Source organism: Schistocerca nitens, chromosome 3 (assembly GCF_023898315.1).
Source record: "Schistocerca nitens isolate TAMUIC-IGC-003100 chromosome 3, iqSchNite1.1, whole genome shotgun sequence".
NCBI classification, from domain to species: domain Eukaryota; kingdom Metazoa; phylum Arthropoda; class Insecta; order Orthoptera; family Acrididae; genus Schistocerca; species Schistocerca nitens.
This window is the reverse complement of record NC_064616.1, coordinates 604,788,153-604,807,643: the sequence shown is the minus strand read 5'-3', so window position 1 is coordinate 604,807,643 and position 19,491 is coordinate 604,788,153. Positions and strand designations below refer to the sequence as shown.

Below are 19,491 nucleotides of genomic sequence, written 5' to 3'. Positions count from 1 at the left end.
AATTCCATGATGTGGTGTAACTGTGCTGGCAGTGAGGGCACCGGTCGCTTGGTTGGGTGTGTCAGTATTGAAGGATCTGAAAGTGCCAGCCCAGCTGATGGCAGAATTGTTGGCAGCAACGAAGCATGATGGAAGGTCCAGTAGTAGGTGCTGGAGGTCAATACCAAAGTGGAGAGGCATTTGAAACAACATTCCCAAGGTATGTGGGTCTGCCCCTGCAACAGGAATACCCCTTGAGGCCAGGGCAGGTACTGACGTGGGAGGCAGAGATGGCAACAGCAGCCCTGTGGCCCTTGTCATGGCACGAGGATGCAGCTGGTCATGTTGGCGTGCCACCAGGAATTCACTGGTGTGCACTGTACAGAGGTGGTGGCCTTGGCAGCTATGGATTGTGTCTGGAAGGTACTTTAGGCAGAAGCCAATCCCCTGAGCCCATACCATGAAACCAGGAGCAAACCATGACAAGAGCCACACTGATGGGCAATAGTGGGGCAACATGAGCTGATGCAGGAGTGTGCATGGGTGGTGACCATGGAGCATCTCAGCCAGACTCTGACCCCCAGCAGTGTAAACCTTTGGGAACTCCAGAAACATGTCAATGTGACGTCCATGGAGGAGTCCATGTTGTACTTCTTCATTTGAACCTTGGATGTGCAGACGAGGCATTCTGCCTCACCATTACTTTGGGAGTGAAAAAGAGAAGCAGTTTCACAGTCAATGCCTTGATGGGCACAGAAATTGTGGAAGGCCTGAGACATAAACTGTGGACTGTTAAACAGGGTGATGCAGAATAACGGGAGTGTTTGAAATGAGTAGTGGTAGCCATGGGCAGGTGGCAGCACTGCGGGTTCATGACAGCGAGTAAATAGTTCGCCATTTCAGTAATCATGGATCAGTGTAATAGACAACAGCATATGTCAGCCTTAAAAATGTTTTATAAAAACAATGATAGTTTGGTAGTGGCACAGAGGGAGTTTTGAAATTTTTATAATTTAGGATGTCATGATGCCATTCCATTGAAACACGCAACAAAATATTGGATTAATAACTTTGAAGAGACTGGATCTACCCTCAAGGAGAAATCAACAGGATGACCAAGAAGTGTGCATTCTCCAGCAAACATTGACGTTGTAAGCAAGTTTGTCTTACGGAGCTCACAGCATTCAATTCATAAGCAAGCAGCAGTGGTTGGAATGTCCCGGGGGAGTGTTTGCAAAATTCTTCACCTTGATTTAAAATTTCATCCATACAAACTACAGATGGGGCAACAATTGAAGGACAATTACTGATTACTATTAGGATTCTGTCAACAAATGATAACAAAAATAATGACGATGAATATCTAAACAAGTTGTGGATGTCAGATGAGACACATTTTCATCTCACAGGTTATGTGAATAAACAGAACTACCGTTACTGGGCAAACACAAATCCTTAATGACGTTCATGAGCACCTTTTACACGCTAGTAAAGTGACAGTATGGTGTGATGTTTCATCACATGGGATTATGAGACCATATTTTTTTCGCAAATGAACAGGGAAACACAGTAAATGTCAATGCTGATTGTTATGTGGAGATGATACAAACATTTGCTACACCTGTATTGAACAACTTTCCAAACATTCAAGAAGCCTGGTTTCAACAGGACAGAGTGACATCATGCACTACATGGCATATGTGTGAGAATTGTTTGGCAATCATGTGATCTCATGATTCGGCAACATTCCCTGGCCCCCTAGATCACCAGATTTTTCTGTTTATGGAGGATGCCATCTAAAGGACGTATTTTTAAAAAAATGATAAATGCCATCAATGTTTCATAAATGGCAAAGTCATAAGGTTTCAGTAACTATGACAAGGCAGTAGCACTCTGCTGATCATCCAAGAAGAGTTCATCAGAACACATATAACTGCTTCTCGGAACAAGTATCCACAGCAAAAATTCTCATGAAAACAAAATATGATTGATAGAAAATTGTAGAAACACTCAAAAAGGCCCTATTGTGTACATGAGAAAAATTCATCAGATGTTTCCATTAGATGAACAGAATGAATAAGCATACAATTTGCTTAAAAGTAACAAGTGGGATTATGTACAAATTTCTTATGCTTTTTAAAATTCTCTTGGCTTACACAGATGGTTGATGTATCACTTTTCTGTAGCATTTTTTGATAAGAATGGTTTACCTGCAATAATGCTGTTTTCTATATACTATACCAGATTTTGTCAAACAGATTGTGCAACATACATCTATTTTACATTTCAGTAACTGTATTTTGACATCTTCCCTATACATAGATTAATAAAATCCTCTGAATGCTTTGTATTTCACAGCAGGAAAATTATCAAATATATAGCAGCATAGAGAACCAAAACTAGTGCATTTCTCTGGCTACTAAAAAGCAGAGTGTATGTGTTATCCTTTCTTATTTGGTTATGTTCGCAATGTCAGTAAAAGTGCTCTGCTTTTAAATTTCTTCAAGTCTAGTAAGTAGCCAGCAAAAAGAGTCAACAAATATAGGTGCATAGTTTTTAACAAACCCTAAGGAAAGCAGGGTAGGCAACTGATGGTTAAGCGCACTACCTCTACACATTACACATTTATGTAGAATGTGAGAAATCTAAATTCTTTCTTTCCTATGTCATTTTGCTTACTTCATTGAAAACTGTGCACTCACCCCACAAAATAATTATCTCCAAAAATCATGATCTTTGTATCCTGGCTCTAACCATAATCCTGGTGCTTAAAACCAATAACACAATCATGGTTGATGTTTGTTCTAGTATTGTGAATTCAACTGTGTTTGCTTCTATTCACTCTATTGTGGAAATGTTCCCGTTTTTCTGTGTCACCCAGTACATCAAAGGCAATCCCTCAGTAGAAAAAATCATAGCTGCAGCTTATGTCAAATGACAGCAGATAACATACAGAAACTAAGAGAACGAATAATTAACCAACAACCAGTATTAATTCAGGAAGGGTTCAAAAAATAAACATAGACGGGTGCCCATAGACCCATAGATGCTCTGCAGTGGCCACAGAGAGTGTTGACCATGGCACCTGTTGGGTAGCACACTGAGAGCACGCCACAACAAGATGTACAATGTCATTGTTAATGCTGGGTCAAAACATGTGCCAATGGGCCAATAACTTGGTATGCAAGACTCCCTCAATGTTCCTGATGTAGGATCTGAAGCACATCACGCCACTGGGCAGCCAAAATCACAACCCTAGATGACAATGAGCCTGTAGCTAAAAGAACAACATCATTAAATACCGAAAGGTGGTCAGAGAGGGCTAAACAGTTATGCAAAGGATCAGAAGCCCTACCCAGAGGGCAGTCTGGCCATCCAGGCTGAACGAGGTGAACAACTTGACACTAAACCAGATTGGTAGTAACAAGCACTACAATCTGAGAGTCCATAATAGGGAACCCTTCCACTGTGCATTGCTCCTCAACATCTAAGTGAAAACAGTGGAGTTCATCCTGATCTAAGGTAGGATACAGCCCCATTAGAAGCTGGGATACTGCATTGGTGCTGGCATGCTGTGTGGTGGGCTTAAAATGTATTTCATAGTTGTAGTGAGGCAGAAACAAGGCTCAGTGCAGGAGACAATGTGCTGCTTTGTCTGGTAGGTAAGCAGAATAATTCAGTGACAAAACCAAGGGCTTATGGTCAATAATGACATGGAACTTAGACTCATAAAAGAACACATTAAACTTTTTGATGGTGAAGACAATAGCAAGCACTTCCTTTTCAACTTAGGACTACCACTGCTAACTAGAGGTGAGCATTTTGACATGTCAGCTGCTGGACACTCAGAACCATTCTCACATCGATGTGTGAGAATAGCCTCTAGTCCATAATGAGAGGTGTCTGTACCCAAAACCAGGTGGTGGCCAGGATGAAAAGTAGCCAAACAAGGAGCAGAATGCAATTTACATTTCAAAATTGTGAATGAACACTCACAGGCCAGCATCTACTGAAAAGGAATGTTCTCGTGGAGCAACACATGGAGAGGATAGGCCAATACAGCTGCACTGGAATAAATTTGTGATGGTAAGCAATTTTACCTAAAAATGCTTGGAGTGCTTTTACATTTTAAGGAGAGGTAGAGCTGTGATTGTAGCAATATGATGATGTAAAGGCTTAACACCATCCCAAAAAACCTTGAATCCAAATACACAATGGATGACTGAAAAAAGTGTGACTTGGGCAAGTTGAATTTCAATCCTACAATATGTAAGACTGCGTACAAGGTGCATAAGTTACATAAATGCTCTTCTGTGGATGCACCCAGTTGTTCCAAACAATGCTGAAAAATGCCTGGGCGCTAGACACACAAAACAGCAGAACAGGAGTGTTGATATTAGTACAATCCGAAAAGCATGTTAATCATGTGGAACCATTTAGAATCCTTATCCAATGGATCTTGTAAATAGGCTTCAGGTAAATCAGTTTTGGAGAAAAACTGGCCCCCAGTGAGTTTAGCCAATAACCCATCCAGACAGTGTAATGGGTAGGTGTCAATGATAGATTGAGTGTTAATTGAAACTTTCAGTTGCCACTGAGGTGAAGCTGACCAGTTGGTTTTCTAACATTCACAATGGACATACACCACTCAATATAATAGGTTGTATGACCTCCAATGACCAATTCTGGTTTCACTTTATCGTGCAAAGTTACTGGAATAGGGTGTGCATGGAAAAAGTGCAGCTGTGTCATAGGTTTCAGGGTAATGTGGGCCACAAAATTAGAGGCACAACCTAATCCACCCAAGAAAAGAGACGAGAACTCAGACCACAGAGAATCTCACTGCTGGTAAGGGACCTGGTAGGAAACTAGGTGCACCATATCCAAAATATAAAAACCAAAAGCATTGAAAGTATCCAGATAGAACAGATTTCCGGTGCCCACATCATCTACTACCAGAAAAGTCAAGGAACAAGCCACAGATTTATATATAGCAGGAGCTGTAAAAGAGATAATTCCAGAGATCCCAAATCCACTTAAGTTTATGAGTTCAGTAATTTTATGACTGCACCTATAGCCACTTGTAGTTTAAGCGCTTTGTCCATCAGCCACACTTCAATAAACAGCTTGTTATGATTCTTAAGCACTAGAGACACACAATTAACATCCACATCCACATCCGCAGGAGGAAGCTGGGAACAACACACAGACAATATATATCCTTTTATCCTACAGTTGTTGCAAGTCACCCAGCACTCAGGGCATTTGGCCCTGTCATGTTGCACAAAACAGTATGGGCAAGAGGGGAGTGTCACTGCTGTTGCTGTGGTGGTTGTTGTTGTTGTTTGGCATGTCACTGTACAGTGAGGAGTAGGGGCCGCATTTGTACAGCTGCCATGTTGTCCTCCCCAGAGAACTGACTGACGTGCAGTGACCAGGAACAGGAGTCACCCCAGTGATGTCACACCAAGCCTAATCTGATCACCAGTAGCACACATAACCTTGTGAGATTGAGCAATATTTAACACTCCAGCCAATGTTGGATCCTCATGCTGTAATGCATGTTGGCATGCCTCCCTCTCAGGAGTCAGCTAAACGATGACACCACAGACAGTTTATGAATCATGACAAATATTAGTAACAAATGGACATTTATGACTGAGGCTATGGGGTCTGACTACCCAAGCCCACAGGACTTGCGGAGCTGTTTATGAGAACAATAGGACTCTATACACACTGCAATGACATGCAAGCATTTACAGTGATAATTTGGCAACAACTTACTCATTATGTTGAATGAAAGGGATGCAGGTTCCTGGAGTGGGGCTAACTGGCACAGCTGGTAAATCTAAGGAGAAATCCATGAAAAGAACAAAGCCTTACACATGTTTGTACCAGTGACACCAAAAGCAAGAAGTTTTGCCAGACTTTCTTCAGAAGCCTTCCAGTCTTTGGTCCCATCATCGTAAGGGGGATAGGATGGCAGGTAAACTGATCATGTGGAAACCTGCACAGCCAATGTGGGTGACAAGTTCATGATAGCAACCATAAGGGCCTGCTGCTGCTCACAGAGAGATTGGAGTGCTGCCTCCAAGGACAGAAGAACTGAAGGAACAGCCAAATAAACTGAACACATGGAAGTGAACACTACACTCATCGCCAATTGTATTGTACTGTAAGACCCAAACAACAGCATGACCACAATGAACCAAAGTTTAATCTTCTTCCACACACAAGTAAACAACAGTTGACAACATAGAAACAATCCAGGTACTGATACAAGCAGCTGCTGATAGTAAGTATGAACACAATATGAGAGCACGGCCAGCTGCATTGGGCTTATGAAGAGGGAGGCTCTGGCATATGGCACAGTGGCTGCTGTACCACATGCACAAGTCATGTGGCTCACTGCAGGCAGCCTCTGTGGGCTGGCCCATGCAAATCCTGTTGGAGGAATATTTGAAGTGTAGCACACTGGTGGCCTGACGCTATGGCATGTATTGAAGGATAACATACAGAGTTAAAGTAGAATGGAACTGAACAGAAAATAAGTAATACTGATACAAAGCGCCATCTGCCATGCACTGCACAGTGGCTCGAGGAGTATGTATGTAGATTTAAATGCGGTCTAATAAATTACAGGGTGTCCATAGTTAAAGTTCCAGTTTCAAAATGGTGTAGAAAGAGAACCATTGCTCAGAATATCAAATCTGAACAGTATATTTTTGATGCAGGGGGAAACATCATGGGGATAAAATAAATAAATGAAAAAAGAGAAAAAAACACGAAAATTTGAACAATAGATGGCACTGTAAGTGTCAGAATATGCAAATCAACAGAAATGCAGCACACAGTCATTCCTCCGTTTACATATGAGACACCTAACATGACTGTCTCCAAGAAGGCTCATGCACTGCTGATAGAGCTCTTTTACAAGAAAGGTGACTGGGCACCAGTACCCCTGCAGAAGTTCTGGACACTTAAGGATATGAAAAAAAAGGCATTGGTCTGATGTCTGCCAAGAATCTGGAGAACATGATTACAAAATGCAAAAAGATAAGTATTCTTTTGAAATGCAGTGTGGCAGAGGGAGGAAGACAGTTGACTGACACCTGTCAAAGATGTGGGCAAAGCATTGCAGGAGGGGTCGAGTGGTACCGTGCAAACGTGCAGTGACAGTGAATTGCCTGAACACTGGATATGCCTGCAAGCACAGTGGATAAAATCCTATGAAACAGTCTTCATCCTACATTGCTATCCATACAAAATCATCCATGTTCTGGAGTTGCTTCCTCCTGATTGCTATCAAAACAGGCATTTCCTCTGGAATTTCTTGCCCACATGGAAGTGGTCAGTGAATGGTCATGGAAGATTCTGTGGGCAGATGAGGAGCATTTCCATCTCCAATGACGTCAACAGGCAGAACTGCTGAATATGGACAATGGAAAATTCACATGCACATTGATCAGTACCACTTCATTCTGCAAAGGTGACTGTGTGGTGCAGGTTGATAGCATTGTTAATCATAAGTCTTTTCAAAGAGATGAGTATTGCACATCCCCTTATCTACACCATCATTGGTAAACACCATGAGAGTCTTATGAACACCAAGATCATTCCAACATTTCAACAGTAAGTGTGTGTGTGTGTGTGTGTGTAAGATCGTTGTTATGCAAGATGGGGCTCCTCCACACATTGCACAGCCAGTGAAGCAGCAACTGCAGAGCCATTTCAGAAATGCTAGAATTATCAGGCATCATTTTCTTACAACCCAGCTGTCCAGATCACCTGATCTTAATCCATGTGACTACCAGCTGTGAGGTTAATGAAAAGATGTGTTCAGAGACATTCTACTCCGCTGTCGAACATGCTGTTTCTTGATTTCAACTTGTGGCAGAAAACAGTGGACAGCATATTGAACATGTCTTGTGCAAGTCTCACGAGAAGTAGAGACTGTTGTCATTTTGATCTTTATGTGGTTTCTGATCCAAGGACAATTAAAAACAAGCATAATTGTTATTTTTATGCAGTTTTTGAGTCCAGGACAATTAAAAACCAATTTTTTCCACCCAGGCTGGTATAGCCTTGCCATGTTGGAAGGGCTTACCTAACTAACAGTGCCACAATTGTTGACTGCTGAAGTTGTGAAGTCATGCCCGTTGAACAGTATGGATGGTTTAATGTGCAACTCAAATCATAGCCATCAACTTACAATTCATCTGTCATTTGTAGATGGCCCCATTTATTTTAAGACGCTTACAGCATCATCTATTGGCAAAATTTTCATTAATTTTTTCCCCATGACATTTTCCCCTGTGTCAATAATATACTGTATTAAAATTTGACATAATTCTGGACAGTGGTTCTATTTCTACAGTGTTTTAAAATTGGAACTTTAATTATGGATAAATTGTAGATAATATTCAATGCTAAGTTGCACAAGCAATTCTCATACTGATATAGATGGGCTGGTGAAACAGAAAAAATTATGTTACACATTAGTGAAGATTGCAGTAACCCCTTTGTATCCATGCTACATAATACATATAAAAGCACTAATCAGTACTTAAGAGTTCCATTTATACAATTGCTGTAACTAGCAATTTTGTGTGTGCATCGCTTCATAGTTCACGCATGAAGTTTGTGCTTGATTCAGCCACTAGAGGCCACCCGGCCTGCTAATATGGCAGCAGTTGCATGGACAGCCTGCTTGTTGATCCCCCTGATGGAACTAGTGTCTCTATAAGCCAGAGTGCTAGGCTCCACCAGCTGCCGGTGTATTGCTAAGTGTGTGTACCTTGTCTTGCATGTGTGTGTACTGTTCAAGTGATAAATTACAGTGTTCTTGGGCTAGAACACTTTTTGCTGATGACTACGGTATTTGACTCCATGTGATAAACTTCAGTCATTGGTCTTTTTAGTTTCATTTCCATGGAGGTAGTGTTTAAATCTCTTCTCGAGCAACAGCAGATGCTGACAGTTGTTATTTCCAGTTTAACGACTACACTGGAACAACCTGTGGCCCCACCAACAACATATCTGTTGCTGTTCCTTGTGTACGATGATGCAGCAGAAGACTGGGACACTTAAAGAAAGTGCCTGTGGCAACATTTCCAAGCATTTGGAGTAAAAGACGTAAACTTGTGCAAGGCTCTGTTCTTTTCTTTGATTTCACCTTGTGCGCATCAGTTGCTGTGTCAACTTGCCCCCTTAAAAGAACCCTCAAGTCTTTCTTTCAATCAGAAGTGTGAGTTATTTTCTACCTTTCAATATAAACATATTCCATTATTGCTGCTTGTGTGGAGTTTTACCACTGCTAAAAGCAGCCAAAACAGTGATACAGGGCATGGACAGCAGAACTACCTGCACTCAGCTATATTTTTATTTCTGTGAAAAATGTTGATAAGGAATCCTATGCAGATCAAATGGTTTGTGATGAAATCATATGTTTTGCTCCTGATAGGAAAGTTCAAGAGTGAGTTCTGCAGTGTGAAAATCCTATGCTTAGAAGTATTGAATGTGGCTCAGTCATTTAAAGTTCTACAGGCTGCAGGTAGTCAGACAGAAGCCTGATCCAAAGTTTCAGAAATCAATTTTTCTCACTGCTCCCAGCTTTCATTCAGATTGTAAGCATAAAGGTAATTGTCATTCACGACAATAACAGTCTGTATCACAACAGTGACAGCCTCATGCTCTGCTGCCTTCATGCCCGTACTGTTTCATTCAACATGAACAGACTGCATGTCCCAAACATTGGGACACATTGTTTCTGTTAGTAACTCCTTTTCAAACCTAAGTGAGGATGAAACAAACATGGGTGTGAACAGTGTGTCAGCAATGACAGTGTCTCAAAGCAAGTTATACAGTGTAGAGTGTGTGTTTAACAAACTATTGAGAATACAGGTGGACACAGATAAAGCAGCAATGTTGGTGAATTCTCAGACTTATGTGGAATTGGTTTCTCCCATGCTGACTTAAGTGTGACAGAGGCTGATGAGTTATAACAAACAATGGATTCCCACCCGTCTTTAATCCCTTGGCATTATTCAACCTCTTTCTACCAGTAAGTGGTCAGCAACACTCATGATTTTCAAAAACCTACCAGTAAGTTATGCCTCTGTGGTGATTTAAAAAAAGTGGATTAATGCACTGTCAATCATTAATACCTACCCTTTGCCATATCCTGACAAGTTGTTAGCAAAATTATTGGGGGGCCATTATTTCACAAAGACTGAATTGCCAGAGGCATAGTTACAGCTGTTGCTTGACAAGGAATCTAAATGAATTCTACTTATGAATACCCCATTTGGTCTTTATCAGTACCAGCTTTGCCTTTTGGTGTGGCAAGTGCAGCAGCTATTTTCCAGTGCTTTTTAGAACAACTTATTGCATCAATTACAGGGTGCATCAACTATTTAGATGGCATAGTAGTACCTGGTGCCTCTGCAGAGAAATATTTGCTCAATCTTCGTCCTCTGTTTTCTGTTTTACAGTCTGCAGGGTTAATCTGCAATTTGGTCAAGATACAGATTTTCCAACCATCCATTATTTATTTGGGTTTGAAGTGTCATGTGCTAGCATTAACTCATTGTGCCAGCATATTGATGCTATTGCCACACCCCATGTCCATCAAAAAATTACAGGCATTTTTAGGCAAAATTGCATACTACCACAAATTCATACTGGATGTTGCTATTGTGGCACAACTGTTCCATGAATTATTATGTAAAGATGATCCTTTCCACTGGTCCCCAGCTTGTGACCAGGCGTTCAAGTTGTTGAAATCGAAGCTGCAGTCTGCCCCTTATTTGGTCACTTTTCAGCTGGGCCGGCACCTCGTTGTTAATGGCAGACACATCTCAGTTTTTCCTTGCTCATAAGTATGTGAACGGATCTAATGCTCTACTGCATATGCCTTTAAATCCTCAAATTCAGTACAACAGTATGATTCTCAGATGTTTTTCTATACATGTCTAAGTTCCACCTGATCACAAACCACAAACCACTGGTAACTCTTTTTAACCGTTCAGCATCCTTACTGGACAAAGTTGCACATTGCTTACAGTGGTCAGCTATTTTCCTATTATGATAAAATTATGAGATACATTTTCGACTTACAGAGCAACATGAAACTTGTGACACCTTGCATTTGCCAATTGGTCTATATACAGTGTCTGATAAAGAGGAACTACTTTTTTTTCATTTAGGTGTAGAAGCTCAAAACATTGTTGATGATTTTCCTATTACTAGCAGCTGCAGTATCTGTGCATCCTGTTTTAAGTAAAATTGTTTCTTTTGTGCAACACGGCTGGCTGGACCAACCTCCAGGCCATGCTTCTGATATTTTGAGAAATTATTTTGGATTACAAAATATTCTTTCTGTTTCAGATGGAGGGCTTCTGTTAGCTACAAAGCACACTGCTACTCTTGTCATAGTCCAATCTTCCCTTCAACATGAGGTTATGCATTTATTACGTGTGGACCACTGGGGTGAGCCACGTACAAACTGTTAGCACACAACATTAGTGCACTGACATGTTTTTTGGCCAGGCACTGATGGCAAAATAGCATGAGTTCTTGCAGCCTGCCCAGAGTATGCCACCCATAAGGCAGCGCCTTGTGCTTCTTTGTCACTGTGGCCAGATCCACAGCAGCATTACAAATGAATTCCTATAGATTTTATGGGACCTTTTGAATTTCTACTTGCTTGTTGTAATTGATGCTTATTCTAAGTTTCTGTACTTGAAGCATTGCCTGTCTACTTCTGCAGCAGCAACAATTTCAGCTTTGTTACAATTTTTTGCAATGGAACATCTTCCATATACATTAGTTGCAGACAATGGGCCCCAGTTCATATCTCAGGAATTTGAAGAATTTTGTAAAAAAAGTGGTATTCCCCATGTCACAGCTCCTCCTTTTTCCCCTCAATTGAAAAGACAAGCAGAATGGCTAATTTGAACATTCAAGACTCGGATGAAAAAATACAGTTTGGATGTGTCACAGGAAGTACCTCTTCAGCAGTTCCACATTTCTTATAGGTTCACCATCGTTGGTGATAGGAGGCTGATGGAATTGTTGCAGGGTCATCAGCCCCAGACTCTGCTCCATCTGCTTTGGTTGATGCCACACCATCTGATGGTACCAGTGCTGCAGCACTTCCAGCCTGGCACAGCTGTTAGGGATCATGGGTTAAGCCCCAGGCCAAAACAGGTACTGGCGGTTATAGAAAGAACCCATGCCCAAAGTCTCTGCATTGTCCACATGGCTGAGGGGAGGGCACCATGACACTTCGACCAGCTATTACCTTATTTGGGCAGTTGTGCACCAGTGCATCTCTACTGCCCTCATGTCCTCCATCTGCCCAGCCATCACCTAAACTGTGGCTGGTTCACTCGTCTTCTCTGCCACCACTGCTGCCACTATGACAGCCAGTAGTTGTCTATTCCACCACCTTCACCTCCTTCAGGTGATGCACATGTCCACGCTGGCACCACTCCTGATGCTTCGCAGTGGTGTCAGCATGCACATGACTCAACAAACTACACTGACCACAGAAGAAATGGATGTGAGCACAGTGCTCACTTCTTCGTAAAGGAAGAAGAGTGCTGTAATTTGCAATTTTGTGTGTGTGCCGCTTCATACTACATGCATGAAGTTTGTGCTTGATTCAGCCACTAGAGGCCAACAGCCTGCTAATACAACAGCAGCTGCATGTGCAGCCTGCTGGCTGTGCACCTGTTGGATATAATGTCTATATAGGCCAGAGCACTAGACTCTGCCAACCACTTCTGTATTGCTAATTGTGTTGTACATTCTCTTCCATATGTGTGTACTTCTCAAGCAAGAAATTACAGTGTTCTTTGGTTAGAAAAACAATTATGCACATCAGCATCACTAACCATCTGCAGTGTAACAGAGAAATACAATCCCTTAATGTTCAGGTGGCAATGCAACATGGGTAGAATTTTGCTCCTTGACATCTATACTGACATACTAATTTAGCTCTCAGCATGTAAAATGTCTAGTTGTCACTGAAGATTGCATGTCTCTAGTCTGGTCTTCATCAGAGATGGCATATTCATTATCGTGTATTTTATAATCAACAGAAAGAAATCCCTTTGAGAAGACTCTCCTGTAGGATACACTAGGTTCCTTCAGCAGCCACTGAATACAGTTCCAAGATCCAAGGCAATAAGTACAATGTTCAAGCTGCACAAGTTAAAAACAGAGTCATATTTTCATGGCCATGGTTAGTTGGCAAGCACAGCTTTAGTACATCCACATTTACACAAGTTCACATGCAGGGTTCACAGATGTAACAATCAATGTAACTCACTGCAGTTGTGGAGTGCACTGTTGTATGCAGATTTCCTCATGAAAAACACTGAGTTGAGCTGCAAAAGCCCAGAATAATTTGCACAGTTGTAGCTTATTTGGGTTTTTTAGCACTGAAGGTCAGGCATTGTGTGGGCAGGTATGCAAATTTGTTGCATTTTCCCCATTTATTATTTAACTTCACCATTGTGGATGAAAGATCTGAGCACTGGTGCTGAACTAAAATGATTACTTCACACTGTATCAAAACTACTAAGTCTTGGCAGAGACCCGTGCACCATTTCAAAACACACACTGTCTGCAACATACCCTAACTGCATTAGTTAGAAGTTTGTTTCTCTTCAATTTATTGTGATATTTGTGATCTGCATAGCAATCTTATACTAGTCTACAACCTGTGCGCTGTAAAATGTGTTCCAAACCTGAAACAGTGTTTAACAAAACTGATCTATTTATCAGCAATTAAAAGAAATTCGTACATCCAACACTTGATGACTGTTCAAAAAACTTTTAATAGCGAAATGCAATTCCATAACCTAAACATGGCACATTAAGTATTCATGTCAATGAGAGTTAACATTGCTCATTACTCTACTTTAAATGTTAACAGCAATAGCAAAAAGTGAAAATGTTGTTATCATGGCAATGTCTCATTCATTCCGAAAATGGAATGGCTGAAAATATGAAACATCATTCAGATAGCAGGACACCAAATGAAATGTTACTTTACAAAATGGTATGATAGATGACAATCATTGTTTAGAAGCAGTGTTGGGGAACAGACTGTCACATTTGTGACTGCAGCTCAGGTGTCAGGCAGCCATCATTAGTTTGTTTATCTGGCCGTCTGCGGATCAACATACCTACTGTTCTGTGAGTGGCCATCTTTCCTCATACTATCCTGTGTGTTCCAGCCATAATTTTCCATTATTGTGCTACTATTAATCTGATAATACAGAAGCACTAGAAATACTTACCAATTCCAGTTATTTTTATGGGAAAATCTTTCGTTACTGATCCATAACTATTTTCAGCTTTGCATATATAAACAGCTTCATCATCCAAAGTAGAATCTGGAAAGAAATGCATAGATATTTAAAAGCTGAGATGGTTCAAATGCAACAGGAAAGTGTCATACCATGTTATACATACTTATTATTTTTAGTAATCCAGTCTCTGTTTGGATGAATCTTTTGGAATCTAGTTGTTTTCCATCCTTTCTCTGCCATATGACTTTTGGATGTGGTATTCCAGCAGTCACACAGGGAATAGTTGCATCACTTCCAAACTCCACTTTGATATCTGAAAGTATGAGACACTAGTTTCAGTGTAATTATTAAAAGAAAGAGATCAAATTTAGCTTTAATCTGTGATGATAAGGAAGCCTTCTTTACCGTTCAAAATCTGTTAAATTAATTAACATTAACTGCTCACAAACATATATGTGATAAATTAAACATTTAAAAAACAGAACATATTAATTACTTTAGCTTTATGGTTACATACACATATATGTGTCAGTGTGTAAGCAAGCGTGCATGCACGCGCGCGCGTCTACACACACACACACACACACACACACACACACACACACACACACACTGAGAGAGAGCGAGTCCAGGTAGTAAAAGAATTCTCATAAACTGTTTTAATGGATTTTTTTAATGAACACACCACCATTTGACTGCATTGATTTATTTAATTATGCCCCAGGTTCTGGCATTTTATACCATTTTCAAGTGACTGAGTTTATCTCATAAATATATATTGCAGGACATCAGGCTCAAAATTGGCCATAAATTAAGAAAAATATTGGCTCCCCATGAAATTCCAGATACAAAAGCATCATCTTGTTAAAAGATCTGTAAATAATAGAGGGAGCATATCATATTTAGTAAAAGCAGGTTTACTTTCGTATATAAAAGATGAACACGTCTCTGAGTCATGATGATAGTGAAATCATTTTTTTTAATTAAATAAACAACAATAGTGTCAAATGCTGGAGTGTTCATTTAAAAATTATTGTAAGACTGCTGCTCAGCAATATCAAAAACTGATTCAATGGAGTGTGCACCTATGTTTCACTATGACGTGATGATATGATGCAATATTTGTGAGCTCACTACTATTTTACAGCCTTTGACAAAAATCTAGCTGCCACAATGACCAAACCTGAGGTAGTTGTTAACGTTACAATAAACGTGACCACCCTCATGTTTCTAAGTCTGTCATCCGCACAGATTGGAGACACTGTAGGTTGCAGCAGGATATGGAGGAAGTGCCCTCTTCTGCTCAGGGTATGCTTTCCAGCATTTATCTGCTAGTGGTACAATGTTAAATGGCATGTAGTGAAAATTTAAAGTTATGCAATATGTCAGTAATACCAGTTATGGTACAACTGTTAACATGTCAGAGTTCTTTACTTGGTGTCCACAACTGAATACTTCATGCTCCACAGTTTGATACAAAAGGTACCAACTGCCACAACTAGCACTTATGATCTACAGTGCCTACAAGTTCTCTTGCTTTGTTGAGTATATCATTAACTGTTGTTGTCATGTGAGTTTCCACACAAAGTATCTATGACAAAGTGTAGTGGAGTGCATATTCAGTGGATATGCAGACAGATCATCTGATTTTGATTTCCATGAATTACTGAAGTTTATTCAGAACTGTCTACTTTGGATGCTACCTGGTGTTACAGTTGTGAGAACTTAGCAGTTGAAAATGGCACTGCGAGAAAATTTTGATATGTGAGTGGCAAAGTGAACTACTTGACAACTGTTCATACATAATACAGTATGAGGAGCATATAAGTATATTGTCTACCAAGGTGATAAAAATGTACCCTAGTATACAGATAAATGACAGACTTAGCTTATTACAAAATGTTAATTAAATAATGCAAAAGTGAGAGCAAATAAGTGTACATAAAACACAAATTCATTTCACAAATTGTAACAATGAGAAAGGAAAGGTAAAGTGATATAAATAAGTGATTTGCATTTCACAATCTAACTGCATATAATTGTCACAATAAATTGTCTTGGCTCGTACTGTTCTTCAGGCTTTTATAGCATTCCTTCTGCTCTGGTATATGACAACATAGTTTAAAAACCTCTCCATTTTTATGATTTGGAATCCATGTTTGCTTTCAGTGCTGGTTTCATTTATCCAGTTTGTTCCTTCAAAATGAAATAACTTTACAAATGATAAGCAACAAAGTTGCAACCAATGTTCTCAGTATTGAAAATGCTATAACATTCAATAACTATAAACTAAAAAATTAGTCCAAAACCTAGTAAAGGGGAAACAGCATGGAGCACAGTCAATTCATACTTTGCACAAAAATTACCATCACATGAAACAGAAAGGCAATGACACACAGTAGTATAATTTCTACTATTACATCTTCAATGATTTCAAGCTGATCAATTCATCCACTTCATTCCAGTGCTTTTAATTTATATCACATATGCCCTTTGTAGCTGGGTATGTAATGGTACTCCACACACTCACTTCCCTAAGTGATGCTATTCCCACATACCCCACAAGCCTCTTGCATCACTGGTTGTCTCATGTTTTATTGTGGCCCCCAATTTTTATCATTTCTAGTGCAATAAACTGACACTACAGTGTTCATCTTTAGCATATATAATTAAATTTCAGGTTTTTCTTTGTGTACAAATGGGACTACACATATAAAATAAATTTGCTTTGACAATCTAGATTCCAAGAGATTAAAAACAAACAAACCATATTACTCATGTTGTGTCCCCCTGTCTTTCCCTGACTGCAGCAAAAACTGTTTGTATGTTGTGATACCCTGCATATTATTGTCTACTGAATGCCACATAAACATCAGAAGGTTTGACCTACATTTATGGTTTTTACAAATTCTGGTAATAGTATCCTCATCCAGACAACTGTTCCCTCTAACTAAGTGAGAAGTTTACAAGTGTTGTGCACAACATATTTCATAATGAATCAACAGTTATGAGCTACAGTTATACATTTTACAAATTTTTGTAACAATGTCATGTTTAGAAAACTATTTACTCTTAACTACATTGTAGGTACTTGTGTATTTAGTTTCACATTTCCACATTTTCCAACCCATTCATCTGTTTGTTAGAAAGAAGTATTTGAATGTTTACAGTCATATTGTAAGCATAGCTCTTACAGGACAGAACATTGTAGCACAGTACCATGTTCACATATACTGTAATTTATTTATTTATTTATTTATCTATCTGGTTCCACCGCACCATATGAGACAGAGTTACTCGATCATAGAATGAGTCAGTGCATAGTTTACAAAATGATGATTACAAAATTTATAAGCAAAAGAATTAAAGGATAATAATTTATAATACATTAAAAAGTAAAGTTCTCAACTACTGGAAGGAACTACCACAGAGGACAGAAGGAGACCATCACAAAGAAACTTTTCAACTTGAATTTGAATCCTTGGGGTTTATCACCCAATTTTTTTCAGTTCTGTCAGAAGTCTATTAAAAATGAAACCCACTGAACAGTGCACACCTTCCTGCACAATGCTTAAGGAAGTGTTATCCAACAGCATATTGTTTTCCTGCTAAACTAAATTGATGTAGCTGTTTCTTCTGAAATAGTCAATATTTTCAACAATGAATCCCATGATGGAATATATGTAAAGGGACAGCAGAGTTAGAATTCTGACAGGCCTGTACTAAAACCCACATGAACTTCACAAACTGACAGCAGGTCAGTCTGATGACCCTTTTCTGAACTCAGGAGTGCACACAGCTGTCCCACAACATAACATCATTTTAAATAGTAGAGTGGAAATAAGCAAAGTAAACAGTCCTTCATGTTTCATTGTAAAAGACAGTGGAGATCAATCATGTAGTGAAGATAGCAGCATTCAGTCCCTGCATAAAGATCTTGCACATGATACTTCTACATAAACATTCCAGCTACCCTCAGTTCTAAGGATTTAAAGTGGTCAGCATCAAAGACTGTTTGACAGACTTAGGACAGTGAGACTGTGATTCACAAGAGTTTCATGTCAGAAAGAGCATATATTTCATTTTGTTGCTGTTATATGTCAATCCATTCTCTGAAAGCCACAAGCTGACGTTAATGACTACCCAGCTAATCACATCACACAAATTACCTTCCACCTCTATCACAATAGCACTTGTCTCAACTGCAAAGAAAAATTTTTCTAGTGCTCTTTCATAATTAGTGGAAGTATAAATTCCATGTTCAGGTGATACTGGGAACTGAAATGTGCCACATTGCTTTCTCAAAAACATTTGAAAAAATTGGTAGCAAAGAAATTGTCAAGTAATCTATACAATTTCTTTTACACTTTTTATAAAGTGGTTTCTCTAACAAGTATTTCAGCCTGTCATCAAACTGACCATGCCTTAAAGACACATTGCATGGGTGACTGAGTACACTAGTCTGAGTATCCTAGACTGAGTATCCTACTTGAAATTTCATGTTAATTGTGGAAATCTTTGTTCTTTAATTATTTAATAATTGATTCATTTTCATACTTGTTCATTACCTGTCACTGCATAAGATGTAGTTGTCTCAGAATATAAGTTTTTAACAGTTCTACATATTTACATGTACTAAAAAAAATTAATTTATCTTGCTGACTATTGACAAGAAGTTATGATTAAATATTTTGCACTACTATGGTGGATGACTAGTGCACAAGATGGGTGTAATGTGATGAGCACTTACATTCTGCTCTGATACCTCTTTCAGAATTGACCATATAGTTTTAATATTGTTCTGAAATATTTCTATTCTCTTTGTGTACAGTAATATATTGTTTCATCCTGTCATGACATTACTCAGTACTTTTGCAAAATTGTCTGTAGTGTAATTCTGTTATTGGACTCTGACTGTCTTTTGCATTATGATATAGCCCCCACTTCCTTGTATATGATATTCTAACTCCATTAGTTATCCATATTGGTTGCTTATTAGTCCTGCATATCTGCCTACAGTTTTTCAATGATGAAAGAGAGCAGATAAAGTGATAAAGTTTTGGAAAGGGAATGAAAGTACAGGAAGAAGGAAAAAAAAACTTTGAGGTTTGGCAATGACACTGAAATTCTGTCAGAGACAGAAGACAACTTGAAAGAAGAGCTGAACAGTATGGGTTAATTTAATTTG

The 19,491-nt window shown here is 39.4% G+C and overlaps 1 protein-coding gene across 1 annotated transcript in view; it reads right to left on the bottom strand.

The window, feature by feature from the left end:
- The window catches only part of LOC126248535 (hemicentin-1-like), an 838,517-nt gene that overhangs the window by 473,299 nt on the left and 345,727 nt on the right, over window positions 1-19,491 (bottom strand). The window contains exons 16-17 of the mRNA XM_049949594.1: window positions 14,467-14,616; window positions 14,292-14,387 (exon numbers count right to left, since the gene is read on the bottom strand). Coding sequence (XP_049805551.1) covers window positions 14,292-14,387; window positions 14,467-14,616 — 246 coding nt within the window. The remainder of the gene's footprint in view (window positions 1-14,291; window positions 14,388-14,466; window positions 14,617-19,491) is intronic.